Below are 19,353 nucleotides of genomic sequence, written 5' to 3'. Positions count from 1 at the left end.
TGAGCAGTGATTCTTGATTTTGGCAGTTTCACCAGAAGGGGTTTTTTTGGCAGATCTTGAGACAGCAAGACCACTGACCTGCCTCCGGTGAGAGAGTGAGAGACCCAAAGACTCGGCTTTATTGCAGGAGATACCAATGATCGTAAAAGCCTTGGTTTCCACAGCGTGAAGTCGAGCTAGGGGTGAGGCAGGAGCACCAACCCAGAGGGGAGAGCAGTACTCTATAAGGCTGCAGATGAAAGCTTTGTACGTGGTTCGAAGTTCAGGTGTGCCAAGGAAGGACTTTGTATGACGTAGGAAGCCCAGTCAGTGACTGGCTTTGGAGGCCAGCTTGGAGATATGGCTTTTCTAGGAAAGATTGTGGCAATTATCGAGTGACATCTGCTCAGTCTTGTTTTCTTCCTCGGATTATGACTCCCCAACTACACCTCCAGCAGTGGGCCTATCAACACCATGCCCAGCCAACTCGACACCCGAGCGACCCATCTCTTTGACATCACCCTTCGAGAAGCCACTTTTGTGAGATGCACTCACCATTCCATTCCATTTGGACCATAATCTACACAGAGTGTGCTGCTGCCAATGCAGTCTCCTAAGCTTTTGGGCACAATCTGGATGGATCACCACTTTGACACAGAATAGTCAAATGGCTCAGTCATCCCAGCAAGCTGGTACTCATTTTGCTGGCCTCGGAAGGATGACAGGCTGAATCAACCCCACCTGGTATTATTTCAACAGCCAAGCGGGATTTGAACTCAGGACCCTCGGATCCCAAGCCCAATACCCTAACCATTAAGCTAACACCAGGCATATGTACTCACCGAATGCCGAGTTTCCAGCTCCAGGCCAATGTTCTCACCTCCGTGATGCTCACCTCCACCAGAGCAGCACCCTGCGTCAATTCCACATCCATCCACATGGCTGACCTATTACCACATTGCCTCTCTCCTCGGGAGCAGTCCCCATGAGGCTGCTCAGAGACATCAGTAGAGAAAACTTCACCCATGTCAGCAATCCGCCTGTCGGCACGAGAACCAGATCATCTCCCTGAGAGCCTCTCATTGAAAACATCATGCTTGGACCCTTTGTCAGGCCTCAAGGTAATCCCTTTTGAAGCACCAGCTGTGCACAGACCAGGCCACTGACAATTGTGCCACCAACTCTCCCTCCAGAACCTGGCAGTAGCAAGCTGACTCTGCAGATCCAACTTTGTGATGGAACTTGGTACAGGCACCTTGCCCTCCCCCAAAGATTGCTTGGCCAATACTGCTGCCATGTTAGACCCTCTGGATCCCTTATTGGCCATCTTGGTGTTTATGACATTGAGTGGATCTCATATGTCATCCACTAAATGGTCAAAACAGTTCATGGTGGCACAGTCAATGCCCTCTTGCATTTTCCCAGTCATGATGCCTTCCTCAAGTGCAGAACTGCACACTAATATTGTGCATCCGACAAATGCAGCACTTATAGGATGTGATGCAAGATGTTGGCCTTTCTCTTCTCCCCAGAGCATTATTTCCTCGTTTCAAGTGGGACATTCTGGGCACGCTCCTCCCATACATGGAAGAACACAAAGAGGGCTCTAGGCACTGACATGTAAAACCACACGTCTGGGTACTCGAGGAGATTTGTACATGAGCAAGAAAACAACAGACCAAAAAAGGGATCCTAAATCCATTCAGCAACAAATTTCAAAAGACAGGTGCAAATTATGGATACTACATAGGAAAACGAAACAGTAGCAAACACGGCCCCAATGATTGCAAATTTAAAAAAAAGGAAAACTATTAAAAGAAATATCAACAGATATACTCTGACAATCGATCGATCAGGAAGGCTCTTTGGAATGACGAAGAAGAGGTCAAATTAATTGGGATGGAGAATGAATCACCAGCCCCACAGGGAAAGTAGTGTTGAAAGGTAGGTGCTTGACGAGGTAATGTGTTCCACTTTGAAAGGGAGAAATATGAGTGAGCGTAAGCGAGCGAATAATGTGACTTTGAGAAATGGGAGAAATAAACTTGAGCATGCAAGTTGCATGTGTGTGAGCACCATGAGTGTGTACGATCAACCGTGTATGAGGAGTGCATTCTTGTGCATATTAAGCTACTAGCACTGGAGGTCAAGGTCATGCTGGTGAGGGCACAGATGTGCAAGTGGGGGTATTGCAAGTTTCGTGAATGGGGGCAGTAATATAATGGACAAAGAGAAAAAGGAAAGACGAACGGCACCCAGGGGGCCACCAGTAGATACGGACTCGATAGAGGTAGCACCAGAGTGGCTTCTCACCGAGTTAAGAGATCCAGCTCTAGCTCTGAGTCGTGTAACAAGCAGGAGGTGCCACACGGGGTATGTGTTTGCGCACTCCCCTGCAATATAATTAGGAGGCGATTGTGCTCCCTCTGGGTCTTTCGGAGGCCTCAGATGAAAAGAAGTGCAACCTACTCCAAAAGAAGTGCATCACATGGTCCCCCAAGCCCTATAGAAAGAGAGGGGGGTCATCTGCAAAGGCAAATTGGGGTAGACGTGTCCCCCATGAGCCCTATAAAAGGGGAGGAAGATGATTTCAAGGAAATTGCACCAGTAGCCGGTGCCACCCAGGAATATTGGCAAATGGGTGGGGACATTTGGACAGTTATCATGGGGTCTCATGTGCTTCCCACGGAGGATGCATGGCAGTACTGGAAATGGTTGCCAAGGCTGCGGGGTTACATGAGGGTCCCACGGTGGCTCTGGGGGTCGAGCAGAGTGACTGAATCAAGCAGATAGTTGGTATTAAATGAAGGGCACAGAGACCTCAGAGTGAAATTCACAGTTGAACTTATATGGGAAGGTTGAGGTGTCGATAAACTTGAAAAAGTGTGTGAAATTTTTCGATCTGAAAAATTTTAAATGACATTGATCAAAATAATTTGGGAGACCTAAGTTAGAATGTCTTCCTCCTTCCCCCTTCTATTGTCTCAACAGGATAAGGAATAAATGGAAGAATTAATGAGAAAGTGCAAACGAGTGTATGTAATTTGAATGTGGAGAAACAAAATTTGTCGGAGTGCAGATGATGTGGAGTATGAATTGAGTGGTGAAAGTAGTACCCTCCAACTAGAAGGAATCCCCATTTCAGAGTTTGGTTCAATGAGTGATTCAGATGTATTGCGAAATGGAGGCTGTGACGGTGGTGGTGGTGGTGGTGGTGCTGATGAGAAGAAAAGAGATCAGGAAAAGTATGCAGATGTGTGGTTAAGGGCTGGGAGTGTGGCTCGAGCATGAACCAGAATTCAAGTAAGATGCACTCCAGGCCCTGAGAGCCTTGAGTGGTAGAGGTCGCTTTATGCCAGAAGGACACGGGTGAATTCTACATTTTTGTTGTTGTTGACCCGGGCAAACGAGGAGAGGACCGGAGGCAGGAAGTGCCAACAAGGACATAGAAAGGGTGCCAGTAAGGGCCCCCAAGAACAAAATGTGATAGTACTCCAGGTGGCCTCAGGAGCTCAGGGGTGCCACATTGCGGAGCAGGCAGGAAGCCTGCAGAGGGAGGAGGGGAGCGAGAGCACCCCCTTTGACCATCAATGGGCCCACTCCACCAGAAAGTCAGCTGAGGACACACCACTTCAGCCTTTTAGTCCCCACGTACCTAAGCTTCCTCCTTGGGAGGGAAGGAGATTGGACATTTCAAGTTCACAAGGGAGATCGTGGGATTAATGGAACGGGATTAGAAATAGTTGGAGTTAGAATTAGCTTTGGGTAAACCCGGCTGTCCTGTCTGCTGTTGGCTGCAAGGACAACTGCACACCTGTCTGGCTACTGACTACTTCCTACTTGCCTGCCGGCCTGTCAGCTGGTCATGGTGAACATATATGAACAATTCCAAATAATGGATGGAAGTTGTCAATGCCAGACATGAGATCAGAGCATTCTCCCAAGACGTATTGCATGCTTTCGATAAGGTCTGGCACCCCACCCTGCTCACCAAACTCTCTTCCTTTGGCATCCAAGGTGATCTCCACTCTTGGCTCACAGACTTCCTCTCCTGTCACATTCATCATGTGGCCCTTAATGGAATTTTCTCATCCCCTCTTCTTGTCCAGGCTGCAGTTCAAGGCAGCGTTCTGGGCCCTGTTCTTTTTCTGGTTTTCATCAATGACCTTTCTGACTCTCGAGAAAATCCTCTTTATCTCTTTGCTGATGACTCCACCCTCTACCGTACCATCTGTCATCCATCAGACCGGCAAGCAGCCGCTTCTTCGCTCTCTGCAGATCTGGATAAAATCACAAACTGGGCCAAAACGTGGAACATGTCTTTCAATTCTTTCAATCCTGACAAATCTCACAGTATCACTTAAAATGACCGTTTGGAACCTGCCCCCCCCCCCCATCGACTCTCTCAACAATCCACTGGAATAAGTCCTTTCATTCAAGCTTCTGGGTCTCACCATCTGCTATGATCTTTCCTGAGAAAGCCACATTTCCAACCTGGCCTCCAAATCCAGTCGCCAACTGTGAATCCTCCGTCGTGCAAAGTCCTTCCTTGGCCCAACCTGAGCTCCTGACCACATACATAACTTTCATCTGCAGTCTGATGGAGTAATGCTCTCCCCTCTTGGCTGGTGCTCCTGCCTCTCATCTTTCTCGGATTCACGCTGTGGAAACCAAAGCATTTAGGATCATTGGTATCTCCCGCAGTGAGGCTGTCTTTGGGCCTCTCACTCTCTCAGCGCAGGCTTGTCGGTGGTCTTTCTGTCTTCCACCGTCTCCTCTCTGGTTGCCCAGCCACCCCCCCCTCCACCCCTCTGCTCTGTCTGTGATATGTGACCCCAATATTTCCGCAGGGCGCTCATGGTCCGCTACAAACCCCCTTCTGGTAAAGCGACCAAAATCATGAATTACTGCTCACCTTCACTCCTTTATTCATCTGTTTCCCTGCCTTTGGAATGAACTCAGACACTCTCTTCAATCCCATTCTTCCCTCCAGGCCTTCAAAACAGCAGTTTACCACCACCTCTTATCTTCCCCCATCCAAAACATTGATCTTTTCTACCCCCGTTAATCCATCCCAAACCCACCTCCTTCAAATTCCCTGCTTTCCTTCCTGAAAGTCCCTGTAATGTCCATCTTGTATACCCTATGTTCCCTGCCACATCCCTCTCCCTTCTAACAGATCTCCTAATGTCTCTGTTCCCCAGTTTTGTCCTTCCCTCTCCCACCCCTCTTGTCTTATGACCCCTTGCTGTGTGCTGTGCATTCGCTCTCATACGAGCCTTGACAATGTATACAAAAAAGAAACAAAACAAGGATGACCAACTTATCACAAACAATTATTCACATAGAACAAAGTAAACCACTTGAGGAGTACAATCTTTCAGTCATAAAACCTCAGGCACATGTGCAGCTGACCTCAGCTGTGTGGATTGCCCCGAGGAGTTGAGCTGTCAATTTGTCATTTGAGTTAAGACGTAAAATATCACCTCTTCACTAGAATGGTGCCCATAAGCCCACGTGCCAAACCACTTTCTGCATGGGTCATGATTAACCAGAAGTGCTAGCCACGTATATACTATTTGAATGCCTTCGATAAGAAAGTATATAAGTCGTAGCTGTGAAAGTGCATCTTCCAGTTTGGTCACATTTTTTTTTCCATTCAAGTACAATATATGTATTTTAATATCTTCTCATGTACTTCATCTGCACTAGAAAATTACATTCATGTTCCTCAAAAAAATAAAGTACAAGTTGTATGCAGTTTTTCATATGTGAACCTGAAAAAATATAAGGAATTTTACATACATGTCTTACATGTTTGTGTCTTGTGTCTTTCAACCATTATGATTGATGAGCATGAAACGGGATTTTCACTTTTTGTTTTGCTTTCAATAAATATTTGCATGTCATGAAATTTCAGATACTCCAGATTGCTTACGGTGTCCAAAAGAGCAATGGTCGAGTGAAGACAAAAGTACCTGTATTCACATGCCAATGGAATTTCTTTCCTTTTCTGATCCATTGACACTCTCCTTGCTTGGATTTGCTTTACTTGGAAATGTAATGGCACTAATGGTTGCTGTGCTGCTGATAAGCTTTTGGAAACGATTGATTTTGAAGTCCACAAACTTTGTAGTTCATTGCATCATGCTTGTAGCTATCGAAGGATGCTTTGGGAGTAGCATGACCTTTGTGGGACAACCTACAGACCTGCTGTGCCAGTTGCGCCATCCTCTCACTCTGTCTGTCTTAACCCTCGCTCTTGTCTGTGTGCTTGTTACAACAATTCAACTGATAGTTTCCAAACATGCCATCTTACAAATACCAACTTTCTGTTCTTCTTGCACGATTTCCCCAAATCCACTGATACTTGGAACACTTTGTGTATCTCCACAATTTACTTTCTGTCTAATTTGGGCTTTAGTGGGAAAACCTCGGCTTGTTAAGAATACAGAAACTCGTGTGGATGTGATAGTTCTGGAGTGTGGTGGAGCATCTTCAATCTGGGATATCTGTGCTCTTGTTTACTTAGGGACTTTAATTATATGCTGTTTATTTGCTGTTTGCCTTGTCCATGAGGAAGCATCGACTCAACACGACATTAAGTTCATCAGGTTCAGCATCCTTTTTTGCCTCATGGTACTTTTGGCATTTTTCCCTGCTTACAGCAGCACTCAAGGCAAGTTCGCTGTTACAACAGAGATCTTTGCTATAATCGCCATTGGATATGGATTTCTGGGATGCATTTTCTTTCCGAAATGTTACGTCACATTTTTTAAATCTTGACTTCATTTTATTTGTACGATACTTAATGCTTCTGGATGTTTTCATTTTTCAATTCCGAAATGTATAACTGTGCAATGAGAAACTTGCTGTGACAAATTACATGGCATAGCTTCATTACCTTATAATTAATGAACAATATAGTTTGAACACCTCCTCATGGGTCCAGCTCCTCTTTGCCATATTTTTTTTCTTGAACCACATTAAACCATATCACTTCATGTTTGGCTTGTTTCATCTTCTAACATTAACTGCAATATGATTGTTTTAAAACAATAAATGTCTGCAGAGTAACCATCATGTCCACATAACAAAAAAAAAACACATCAAAACATAAAAGACAAAAGATAAAAAGACACAATCATAAACAGTTTTGTAATGTGGGTAATCTGAGTGATATTATTGCTTTTCCAGCTTTGATTTTTTTTATTTACGCAATACTAGCAGAGTACCCACCATTTGGGTGGGTGGAGTTTGCACATTCCTTTCTGAAAAAAGTATAGTCTGTACTTGAAATACCACGTAATCCGGTTGCTCGTGGGACCTCTAAGAAATAAAAGGAAGACAATTCTAATTTAGCTCATACATGCGTAATTAGAGGTTCCTGTCCTATCTATCCATGGTTTCGGAGTAGTTACCAAACAAAGTGATGGCACTGGTCTGCCACAATGGAGAAATAACCGAAATAATAGCACCGATGAGAAATCCGGAAAAAAAACATTATTAAAAAAAAAACTTTTTGAAAAATATTTCACGAAAAACCGAAGGTAGGGACCCCCTAAGTATACTCTGAAAATTTGGCGAAAGTATTCCCAGATATAGTTGCCTGTTTAGCCCCCACCTCAAGTATGCAAACAAGAGTCACATAGATTTTTGGCAAGCAGAGGAACAATACATTTTGTCTGACCCTCTTTAATATCTGATTGCATCAGCACATGCCACACGTATATCATAACCTCCATTCCAAGATGCGACATTCACTCTCGATAACGATTAGCGAACAGCACCAACATTGTTTATATGTCGGTTATTGACTTTTCAAAGGAAATAATTCAAACAAAGGAAAATCATACGTAATTATAATGGCATTCAAAAATTTGACGAGAGGTCCAACTGACTATTGATGCATCTTCACATGTTGGCATTGAGACTTTTGGTGAATTCGAATATGTTTTTGTAAATTATTTGGTTGACGAAATGCCTTATTACAAACTGTGCAATTGTATGGCTTATGTTCCGTGTGAATTCGAATATGCTGCCCCAAGCCACTTGGATTGGCAAATGCCTTGGCACATACTGTGCACTTGTATCGCTTCTCGCCTGTATGGATCCTATTGTGTTGTACCAAACCACTTGAATGAGAAAATGCCTTGGCGCATACGGTGCAAGTGTAGGGCTTTTCTCCTGTATGGATTCGAATATGTTGCTGCAAATTATATGATTGACGAAATGCCTTGTTGCAGACTTTACACTTGTATGGCTTCTCCCCTGTGTGGATTCGAATGTGTTCTCCCAAACCACTCGGATGAGCAAACGCCTTGGTACATACTGTGCATATAAAGGGCTTTTCCCCTGTATGAATTTTAATGTGTTTTTTCAAATTGTATGATTGAGAAAATGCCTTGGTGCAAAATTTGCACTTAAAGGGCTTCTCTCCCGTGTGAATTCTTATATGCCTCCCCAGAGTACCGGACTGAGCAAATGATTTGGAGCACATTGTGCACTTGTAGGGCCTTTCTCCCATGTGAACTCGAATATGCGTTTCCAAACAGCTTAAAGAAAAGAATGGTTTATCACAGGTCGGACACTTTTTGAAGAATGTGCACTTATAGGGCTTGTCGCCCGGGTGTGTATTCATATGACGTTGTAAATGATCTGGTCTAGAAAATTCCCTGCTGCAAGTTGTGCATTTAAAGGGTCTCTCACCCGTGTGAGTTCGCATATGGTATTGCAAAGAATGTTTATGATTAAATGACTTGCTGCAAAAGGAACACTTATGGAACATTTTTTTGAAGTGAATTCGCTTGTGCAACTTCCTTTCACTCTTATGATCAAAACTCAAAGAACAACGACGACACTTGAACTTCTTGTCTCTCAAACACTTTTCTGTGTTTATATTGTGTTGGACTTGCACAAAACAATCCTCTTGGAACAGTGTGTTGAGATTCGTCCGGCAAAGCTCCATTTGTTTCCCTGGGAAGTCAAATACACACACACACACACACACACACACACACACACACACACACACACACACACACACACACACACACACACACACACACACCAAATGTCCTTCATGAAACAAATGTGTTCTTACAAACCTAAAATGTGTAAAACATGGTTGCTTCCTCCACAAAACAAACATAAGTAGTTTATTTCATGCTCGCCATGCACTGAAGTGATTCAAAACATGAGATTAATTTAGGGTGATTTGATTCACTTTTATTGAGGCTTCTCACAAAGCTATGCCAACTGTGCAGCGACACCGAGTCGAGTATGATCGAAGTGACTTGCACACCCCTCTTTAAAAGCAACGCTCTTACAAATCTTCCTAGTTATTTATTTCAGTGATCTATGGATCATAGTAGAACATATGCATCTACAAATGTAGGACAAAGACATTAGAAAACAACAGTACACCTTGACATGAATTACGTTTGAAGATATTATTATTACACTTTGGCTATATCGATGGTATATGGGATTTGAACACAAGATCCCGAGAACATGAGGTATGTGCTCAGATGTGAATAAGAAATCTCACCAAACTCTTAGCCTTTGGCATTCAAGGCAACTGCCTCTCATGGGTTTCTGATCCCCTCCGCTCTCATAGTCAGCATGTGGCTCTCAAATGTATATTCTCATCTTCTCTCCCTGTTGAGGGGTGGAGATCCTCAAGGCAGAATCTTGGGCTGAGTCATGTTTCTCGTCTTCATCAATGATCCTTGTGATTCTCTGGAAACCCTCCTTTCCTTTTTCAGTGATGATTCCACCCTCCCATTCCTCATCTTTCAGAAAGACCAGCAGCAGTCAGTTCGCTATCTGCAGACCTCGATATAATCATGAACTGGCTCAATCCTTGAAATATATATTTTAATCCTGACAAAGCTCACACTCTCACTGTCTCTCTGAAAGTACGATCTGGAAACCCTCCCATCTAGTTCCTTAATAAACCGTTTGAGTAAGTTCAGTCCCTCAATCTTTTGGACCTCATCATTACCCACAATCTATCTTGTGCAAACCAAATATCCAAGTTAGCCTCCAAAGTCAGTGACTGAATGGCATCTCTATCATGCAACTTCTTTCTGTGGCAAATCTGAACTTCTATGAATGTACAAGACCTTAATCTACAGCTTGAGGGTATACTAGACATCCTTTTCGGGTGGTGCCCCTGCCTCACACCTTTCACATTCTGATAATGTGGAGACGAAGGCCCTCAAAATCACTGAAATTTGTGATTAAATTATTGACCCCATGGTTAATCCATAAATCCTTTGCCAAGGGCTAAGAGGATGACCGAGAGGTACACACACTCGTTATTAAGTTGCCTCGCCTGGATTCAAATCCGGACCCAGCTATAAACTGTCATCCCGAATGTGGAAGAAAAAAAAATTATATTCATGTACTCTCAATTATAATTGTTGCTGGTGCTTTATAAATCTAATTTTTACGCAAAACTCGAATTGGCTGTCAGTTATGTTTCCCTTTACCCAAGAGTCTTTTGACCGAAATATTGATAAAATGAATATCTTACTATGAAACAAGGTGACCTGGTTGATATCAGTATGGTGAGTATACTGATTCTGGCTCACTTTTCCCCATGTAAGTAAATGGAGGATTTTCAGCGATTCATATTTTTTTCCCAAAAAAATAAACTCCCTTTTTAGCCCAAGGTATATTTATTTGTCTCCCCTTTTAACCTTGGGGCACTCTATTCAAATAACCAATGCAACAAGATAAAGATTTGTTCAAGTAGCAAAGTAGTAATGTGATTTGTTAAAGGTGATTCTGAAGAAATATCTGAAACATGTAAGCCTCGGGACACTCTTTTTCAAATAACCAATGCATATTGTTTAGCTCACTCATTGAACCTACAAAGATTTGTTCATTCTCAAATTCCTTCAATAGTTTAATTTTCTTTGCACAATAATCCCCATCTAAAATATTTAAAAACAAAACATTTGAATCTTTATATTTTTTAAGATACCCCTTTTGTGCCATTATGAAATGATATACTTCTCTTAATAATCTCATCTGACCACCTCCTGAGCCTCAGATTATTTTTTGCATAAGCCACGCCCACTTTTCATAAGCCCCGCCCACTTTTCCTAAGCCTCGCCCACTTTTATGAGGTATTTTCTTAAGCCACGCCCACTTTTCCTAAGCCCCGCTCACTTTTGCTCAGCCCCGCCTACTCTTACATCATTTCCAGTTCATCTCTGACTCACAAAGAAATCACGAGAAAATTCCAGCATGTTATGGTTTTGAAAAATTTCCCAACGAAGGCTTGCCTGGGCTTGCCCAGGTAATTTCCAAAGGAAACCACACCCACCAGTCTTTCCCCATAAAAGCCTCAAGCCCAGGCTCCATTTTAAACATATTTTTTTGCTGGCAATGGTGTGCTGTGTGCTTGCCTGGAGATCGACGACTTGTATGGAACTAAACCTTCAAGTTGATGAACTGGATTCAAACCTCTTATCTGTTGAGGTAAGATTTTATTTCCCTATTTTCAGTTCCTTTTAAACATCGACTCATTTAATAATTAAATAACTTAATTAATACATTATTATTTTCTCTCACAGGAAATTGTATCTGACATGCAATATGAAAATACCGATTTTGCCACAACTTGTGGCAAAATTGTTGGCTTGGTTGAAGACCTTATGAGCGACCATGACCCACAGAACGAGCTCGATCTTGATGACCCAACCAAAGAGTTATACGTTGGAGACCTTATGAGCGACCAAGACCCACAGAACGAGCTCGGCCTTGAGTGGGATGACTTTGGGGTTCCTTGGAGATCGACTATTTGTATGGAACTAAACGTTCAAGTTGATGAACTGGATTCAAACCACTTATCTGTTGAGGTAAGATTTTTATTTTCCTATTTTTAGTTCCTTTTAAACATCGACTCGTTTAATAATTAAATAACTTAATGAATACATTATTATTTTCTCTCACAGGAAATTGTATCTGAAATGCAATATGAAAATACCGATTTTGCCACAACTTGGGGCAAAATTGTTGGCTTGGTTGAAGACCTTATGAGCGACCAAGACCCACAGAACGAGCTCGATCTTGATGACCCAACCAAAGAGTTATACCTTGGAGACCAGCAAAATCCTGAAAAAGAGTTTTACAGCAATAGTACTCATTGCGAGTTATCAAGACAATACCCACTGAACAAGTTATACCTTGATGAGCCAGAATACAAGTTTTACCTTGGAGACTCACAAATTTTGAAAAAAATCAGTAAATGAGTTCTGCCTTGATGGTTTAAATAACTACCTTGGAGACTCAGGAAAAGGGTTCTGCCAAGATGGTTCTAAATATGGGGCCTACCTTGGAGACTCACAAATTTTGAAAAAATTAGTAAATGAGTTATCCTTGGTGGTTTTAAATATGAAACCTACCTAGGAGACCTCACAAATTTTGAAAAAAAATCAGGAAATGAGTTCTGCCTTGATGGTTTAAATAACTACCTTGGAGACTCAGGAAAAGGGTTCTGCCAAGATGGTTCTAAATATGGGACCTACCTTGGAGACTCACAAATTTTGAAAAAAATCAGGAAATGAGTTATCCTTTAGAGACTTTGTAAGTTGGTTTTATTTTGGAGACTTGAAATGTGCGTTCTGGCTTGATAACTCACAATGTGATACATATCTTGGAAACTCAACAGGAATGTGGTTATACCTTGAAGACTTGGAAAGTTGGGTTTATTTTGGAGACTTGAAATGCTATCACTCTTTGGGATCTAAACCTATCGATGTAGTTCTTTGTCGGATGGTGCTTGATGGGAGCAAGATCAAGAAAGTTCTGGGAAGAAAGTGCAGGCTTACTCCCCCTTTCTACGTCATCAAACCTGAAAGCTTTAAAAGACAGAATTGGAAGAAGAGAAAAAAACATAAAAATATATATTGTTCGTTCTGGGAAGAAAGTGCAGGCAAACTCCCCCTTTCTACGTCATCAAACCTGAAAGCCTTAAAAGACAGAATTGGAAGAAGAGAAAAAAAAAACGTAAAAAATATATGTAGGTGGAAATCTCATTTTGAAAAAGACATTGTGTTGGGTGAGGATTGAGTTGGGGTTGAGATTTTGAATGTGAGGGTTGGGGTTGAGATTTTGAATGAGGGTTGGGACACGGACACACACACACACACACACACACACACACACACACACACACACACACACACACACACACACACACCAACAAACAAAGTTAAGCCTTGACTATTCAGTTGAGGATTCTGTGTTTGGGGTTCAGAGATCTAAGAACGTCCCCCTTGACACATTATATACTGTTATACACCTCGGACTTGGCCCTCGAGTGTCCACAACGGTGTATAGTAGGAGGGAGTGAAGCGCCAACCCATTGCTCCCATTGCACACACATTATATACTGTTATACACCTCGGACTTGGCCGTTGAGTGTCCACAACAGTGTGTAGTAGGAGGGAGTGAAGCGCCAACCCATTGCTCCCATTGCGTGCACAGACGCACACACGCACACGCGCACGCACACGCACACACACACCAACAAACAAAAGTTAAGCCTTGACTTTTCAGTTGAGGATTCTGTGTTTGGGGTTCACAGTTCTAAGAACGTCCCCCTTCACACACATTATATACTGTTATACACCTCGGACTTGGCCCTCTAGTGTCCACAAAGGTGTATAGTAGGAGGGAGTGAAGGAACAACCCATTGCTCCCATGGGTATTATCTGCTTAGTTTTGTCTTTTGTAATTCCTGTGAATAAAATGAACCTAAAATCTCTTCCCCTTCCAAATCATATATCTAAAAAGTCCAAGGAACCGTATCGATTACATAAACAATTTTAAAAAGTTCGTTCGTCCATCGTTTAATATAACCTTTTTCAAAATGAGATTTCCACCGATATATTCTTACGATATCACCAACTTTGAACTTAGGTTTTCTGACATTAATCTCTTTTTCATATCTTAATTTTGTAAATGTTTCTGATGGTTTCATATTTGTTGACGTGTGAATCGTGTCATTATACTTATCCACAATATCCTGAATAAAAGATGACCATTGTTGTGAACCGAGTTGTGTGAATTTTTTACACAGTCTCTCTTTTAAGGTATGATTAAAACGTTCAACAACAACGGCCTTCCCTTCATTAAAGGTACTGTATAATGTAATACTCTTATTTTTTCGAAAATTCATAAATGTCTTGTTATAAAACTCTCTTCGCTCATCAGTCCACAATTTTTTAGGTTTTCTCTTACTTTTATTAAATATCTGTTGAAAGGCTAACATAAGAGTATTACCTGTTTTGTTTTTTAATGGGACAACCCATGCGTATCGACTCCTCAAATCAATAACGGTTAAAACATACTTGTACCCCTTATCATTATTGAGTTCAATCAAATCAGCGGACCAGATATTATCAACTTCCTTGGAATAAACTTTCCTTCTCTGAAACTTTGTGAATATTGGTTGGTGTAATTCATCAACTAATTGCTCTTCAGTCTTAATGACATCGTTAGAGCCTATAAGGTTTTTTAATTTCAAAGTCCAAGTTTCAATTTAGCACTGATCATCTTCTTCACGATGAACCTATCAACTTTTTCTCTCAAGGTTGGATTTTGTATCAGAGACAAATTATACAACATTTCTCTATCGGCTTCATGCTTTTCTTCCAAAGTTGTGGTATTCCCATAATCAATATCGTGTCTCATGCACACTTCATAAACTCTATTGATGGGTTCACTCCATGATTTAGGATTGTCTGTCTCATCTAATCTTTTATCCAAGTTTGTGCCTGGACCACAGAAAGAATACCCTGGTAGATGTCATTCCCCTGGTATTCCAGTAGTTGTAAATTTACTTCCTGATAAAAAACCTTTTGTATATCTCCTCCGAGTTTGTGTTTGGAGATAAATGGATTTTTTTTTGAACCACACACCGAACATATACCTTTTTGTAGAACCCTGTTATTTTTACTTTTAACATATGAAATATTTTTAGTATTAGTTTTCTAATACTAAAACAAAAAAAATACATTTGAGACAATAACTCATTTATTTATGAGAAAAATTCCAGCAGAGTGCAAAAACATTTTTAGTTTCCAACATGCACATTTGAATCTTAATTTTTAAAACATAAAGAATCATGAGAAATGCCTTCACTCTCTCCTCCATTTAGTTCAGAAAAAATAAAAAACTTTAATTGACATCAATATCCTCTCCATGAAAACGATGTCAACGGTCTTGTCGAAAATACTGCTAATAGACTTGTCAATTCTTTGTTTTCCTCCTCGGTGGGTTGAGTTATTTTCGGTAATACCCCCAATCTTTTTTTAATCTCACTGGTTTCCATATTTTCATATTTATTTAGTCTCGCTCTTTCCTCCCTCTCCTCCCTCTCCTCCCTCTCCTTCTCTTTTTTCTCCCTCTCCTCCTTCTCTCTCTTCTCTCTTTCCTCCTTCTCTTTTTTCTCCCTCTCCTCCTTCTCTCTCTTCTCTCTTTCCTCCTTCTCTTTCTTCTCCCTCTCCCCCTTCTCTCTCTTCTCCTTTTCCTCCTCTTCAACTCCTTCCTCGTCCATTACGATCCTTGAATCGCTTACACCCCATAGAATATCATACATATATTCATCAGGATTTCTTGTTATTCCTGTATCCAAAATAATTTTTTTTTACAACAGGAAACCAAGAAAATTTCTTTTGAATTTCTAAAAGAGCCTTACCTTTTCTTAACTTGATAATTTTTTCATTATTTAACATTCTAATTAAATCTAAAGTTGTCGGTTTATCAACATCAGCATAATGCCAATCTTTTATTGAAAATACCTCATTCTTATGTTGTAGAACATTTTTATTAAAATACCAAATTCCCTTTTCTTGAAGGTATGCTTGGACACAGAAATGATAATTTTCTTGAAGCCTTCTTGCTGTCATTGATGTATAAGAAATAGCTGTTAGAATAATATGATGGCACGAAACACCTCCCCATCTTCCCATAGTTAAATCATTTTGTATTTCCTGAATTATTATACATATAATAATCCTGTTTTTTTCTGTTTTCATGATATAAACTATGGCAAAACCATTATTATATTTACCCTTATTAAATTATTTTATTTGTTGTTTACCAATCGTGCTTCCATAAAATTCATTCTCCATACCAAGTGGATAATATTCTTCCTGACGAGACTGATTTAATTGTTTCAGGTCTTCTAGGTCAATTTTAAATGACCAATTCTACCCTAAATTATTCATATCATACCCCCATTGTTCTATTTTCAAACAAACGATATGCCCTTCTTTATAAAAAATTTATTTTAATTCGAACTGTGAATTATGTATGACCTGGAGATAAAATCAACACTTCTGTATCTTTGGAATACACGGCCGTTTTATTTAAGGATATATATTGTGATAAATCGCTTAATCTCACCAAGTCATTCGTGTCAGTCGAGCTTGGATAATTTTTTAATTTATAAGCATTTTTCATGTTAATATTTTTGGTTATATTATATTTATGTTGTTGAGCCTGTGCCTTTGTGTAATAATTTGATAAATCAATATCCAGTTCTTGGGATACACCAAAGATAGAACCATCTTTACCAACATAAGTCATTTATATAAGATAAAAAATAATGTAATAAAAATTTTTTTATTTTTGTTGAATTGAAATAACACATAGAGACATAATTGACCACAACACTTGGAATTTGATTCTTGGACTTGAAATGTTTGATAAACACCATTCTGTAAGAAATTTATGACTTCAACAGGTGGTGGAAGACCAAAACTATCAAAATAATATTTGTCTTGATTATTAAAAATACAAACCCAATGAGAACCGTTCCCATTATTATCTTCTAAGTTCATAATAATATTCTTTGTATGTTTCGGAACATTTGTTAATTCATCTCTCATACAAATAACCACATTATGAATTTTTAATTTCTTACAATATTTGACAAGTTGTAAATTTGATGTATTCTTTCCAAATTCTTTAAACCACTCATCAATGCTCATTTATTTATTAGAAAGATATAATCCATTACCCCTTTTAGTTAATTTTACACCTGCTTGTGCGATAGAAGAAAGCATATCTCCAACTAACAATCTCGCTTTATCAGGCAGACCTTCAAGTTTTTCAGCAAAATCTACAATTACACCACTTCCACTAATTTGTTTCTCCAACTCTTTGTTATGTCTTTCCAATTCTTTTTGAGCCCGGAGTTGAGCCTTCCTTTCGTTGGCAGTTTTCACCGCTGTTGAAATACAACCCGTCAATGCTCCAACCGCACTAAAACCAGCAAATAAAGGAATTAGAAATGGAAGAAATCCTCCACTCGTCTCTCTTATTGAATGTTTTTTCAACATTGGTTTTGTCATTTTAATTTTAAGTGAGCCAGTATCATTCAAGATTTTAACCTGTTCTCTTGTGAGCAAAACATCAATTCTTACTGCTCCTTTTCTCTGAATTGTATTAACGTTAATCGTACAAGGCTTTTGATTTTGAACACAAGATGATAGTTTATGAAGATTGATTTGATTAACATATACCCCAGTTGGTACTTTGCCACTCATTTATCCAACAAAAAATGATGTGAGACTAATCATAACACCATTATCTGTATTAATCTGCAATTCTGTATCTTCCAAAAGCAAACAATATGTATCAACTTCTTCCCTCTCTCCTCTTTCAATGTACAGGGAAGTATCCACTCGATTAGACTTTATAGTTTCCTTTTGAGCACTCAGGTCAAACGCATACATTGTATACAAACTTTTAAATGCTGTCATATCCAAAATAGGTTCGTTATTTCAATTACTTTCGCACACCTTTTGGTAAGACTTGTATGCTTCAGCAAAATCATTTTTTTCCCAATTAATTTCCAATCTATCTCGTGGGTAAAATGTTCCATCTAGAGAAACACGAAGTTGTTTCACCTCAGCATTCTCACTCAATGCATTAATCTTATCAGTCGCAGTATCAACATCTGGCTTTTTAAAAATGATCCACAGATATTGTGGCTTTCCTTCCAGAACACCCAAATTCCACGTGTAAGTGGTTTGGTTGAGTTTAACGTGTTGACATCTTCGTTTGAGGTATGATACACCGAGTGGTTTCTTTGAGTTAAGTCTTCTATTCAACATATCTTCTGTTTTAAGATTAGGAGTATATTCACGAATATACCAACTCATTTCATCAATTACAAATTTATTCTGATCACCAAAAGCACTACCAACACCAAAAAGTAATCTATTTTCATTATCATTCCTTTGCAGTTGAAATCTAATTTTAAGACCATACAGAACTTTATCATGACCACAAAATCCAAATATACCTTTAAGAGGAACTGCCACAGTAAAACTATTCCCTGCTTTTGTATCATCATTATACATTCCTTTCCTTTGATTATATCCAGGGTCTGTGTTTGTTCCCGTTGACATATCAGGAATAAAACCTTCGATAGCCCCCTTTGTCTTTCTATCACCGAATGAATATCGTGTAAATTTCATCATTTCAGAAACAGCAGTGACATAATCAACCGCTTCAACTTCTTGTGTTCCAATGTACAAATGAACACTATCAAACATTTTCCAGAAGAAATCATTTACGAGTGTAGCGTTTGTGTTATTCCCAGCCTAAGTGAATGTAAATTTACACAAGAAGAAACTTTCGGAAAGATTCAAATTGGTTTGTTGATTATTTATTTCAAAACTTTTTGTACCATTTTAAAAGTCTGTTCCAGTTATTGCATTTACCTTGAAGTAATCTTTTTTAGTGGAGTTTGAGATAATAATAGTATCGTCCAAATCATAGATACTATCAATTGCTTCCATACTTGTATTTATTTTGGAAAAAAGATGTTAAAACTTTTGAAACCCTGATCCAAGTCATTCTTGGGGAGACAACTGAGTTTTGCCTTTCTTAATTTCCTTTATTGCTTGTAATTTATGAGATTCCTTTTGGGCATCTTTTATACTCTTTATAGCACCTGCTACATTTCCCACAGCAGAAGCAGTTGAACCAATTAGGTCTTTATGTTGAAGAATAGTTGAACCGATATCCATTAGAGTATCAATTATCCCATCTCCTCTAAATTGATGTCTGACACCCCTTTGTCTCGGAGGTTTATAGTATCCTCTACCAAGATACATACTTTCGCCCTTGTAGTATGGGGAAAGAACATCCCATCCCCTGTAATTATTTTATATTTTCCCAACTCGTGTTTCCTCACAATAACCATCGTATTTATTTATTGGAAAACTTCACGTAGGTGAATTCTGATGGATATAACTTCCCCATTAAAAGAAATCATACGATTATTTTGGTCGGTTATCCTACAATTTACTCTGTGTATGGTTTTTCCTGACACAGGGA

General features: G+C 39.8%; 1 protein-coding gene across 18 annotated transcripts in view; it reads right to left on the bottom strand.

Moving 5' to 3' along the window:
• Positions 1-19,353, bottom strand: part of LOC147025021 (uncharacterized) — a 291,362-nt gene that overhangs the window by 32,100 nt on the left and 239,909 nt on the right. For 16 of the 18 annotated variants that reach the window (XM_085885567.1, XM_085885566.1, XM_085885568.1 and 13 more), the window contains one exon: positions 7,659-8,955. The exons of 1 other annotated variant lie outside the window; for it this stretch is intronic. In XM_085885567.1, coding sequence (XP_085741693.1) covers positions 7,880-8,955 — 1,076 coding nt within the window. In that variant the 3' untranslated portion in view covers positions 7,659-7,879. One more of the 18 variants, XM_085885582.1, reaches the window with a different exon arrangement.

The sequence above is a fragment of the Eptatretus burgeri genome, chromosome 6 (assembly GCF_056783735.1).
Source record: "Eptatretus burgeri isolate ZD-2024b chromosome 6, Ebu_testis_v1, whole genome shotgun sequence".
NCBI lineage: Eukaryota > Metazoa > Chordata > Myxini > Myxiniformes > Myxinidae > Eptatretus > Eptatretus burgeri.
The sequence above is the reverse complement of the archived record's forward strand: the minus strand, read 5'-3'. Positions and strand labels throughout refer to the sequence as shown.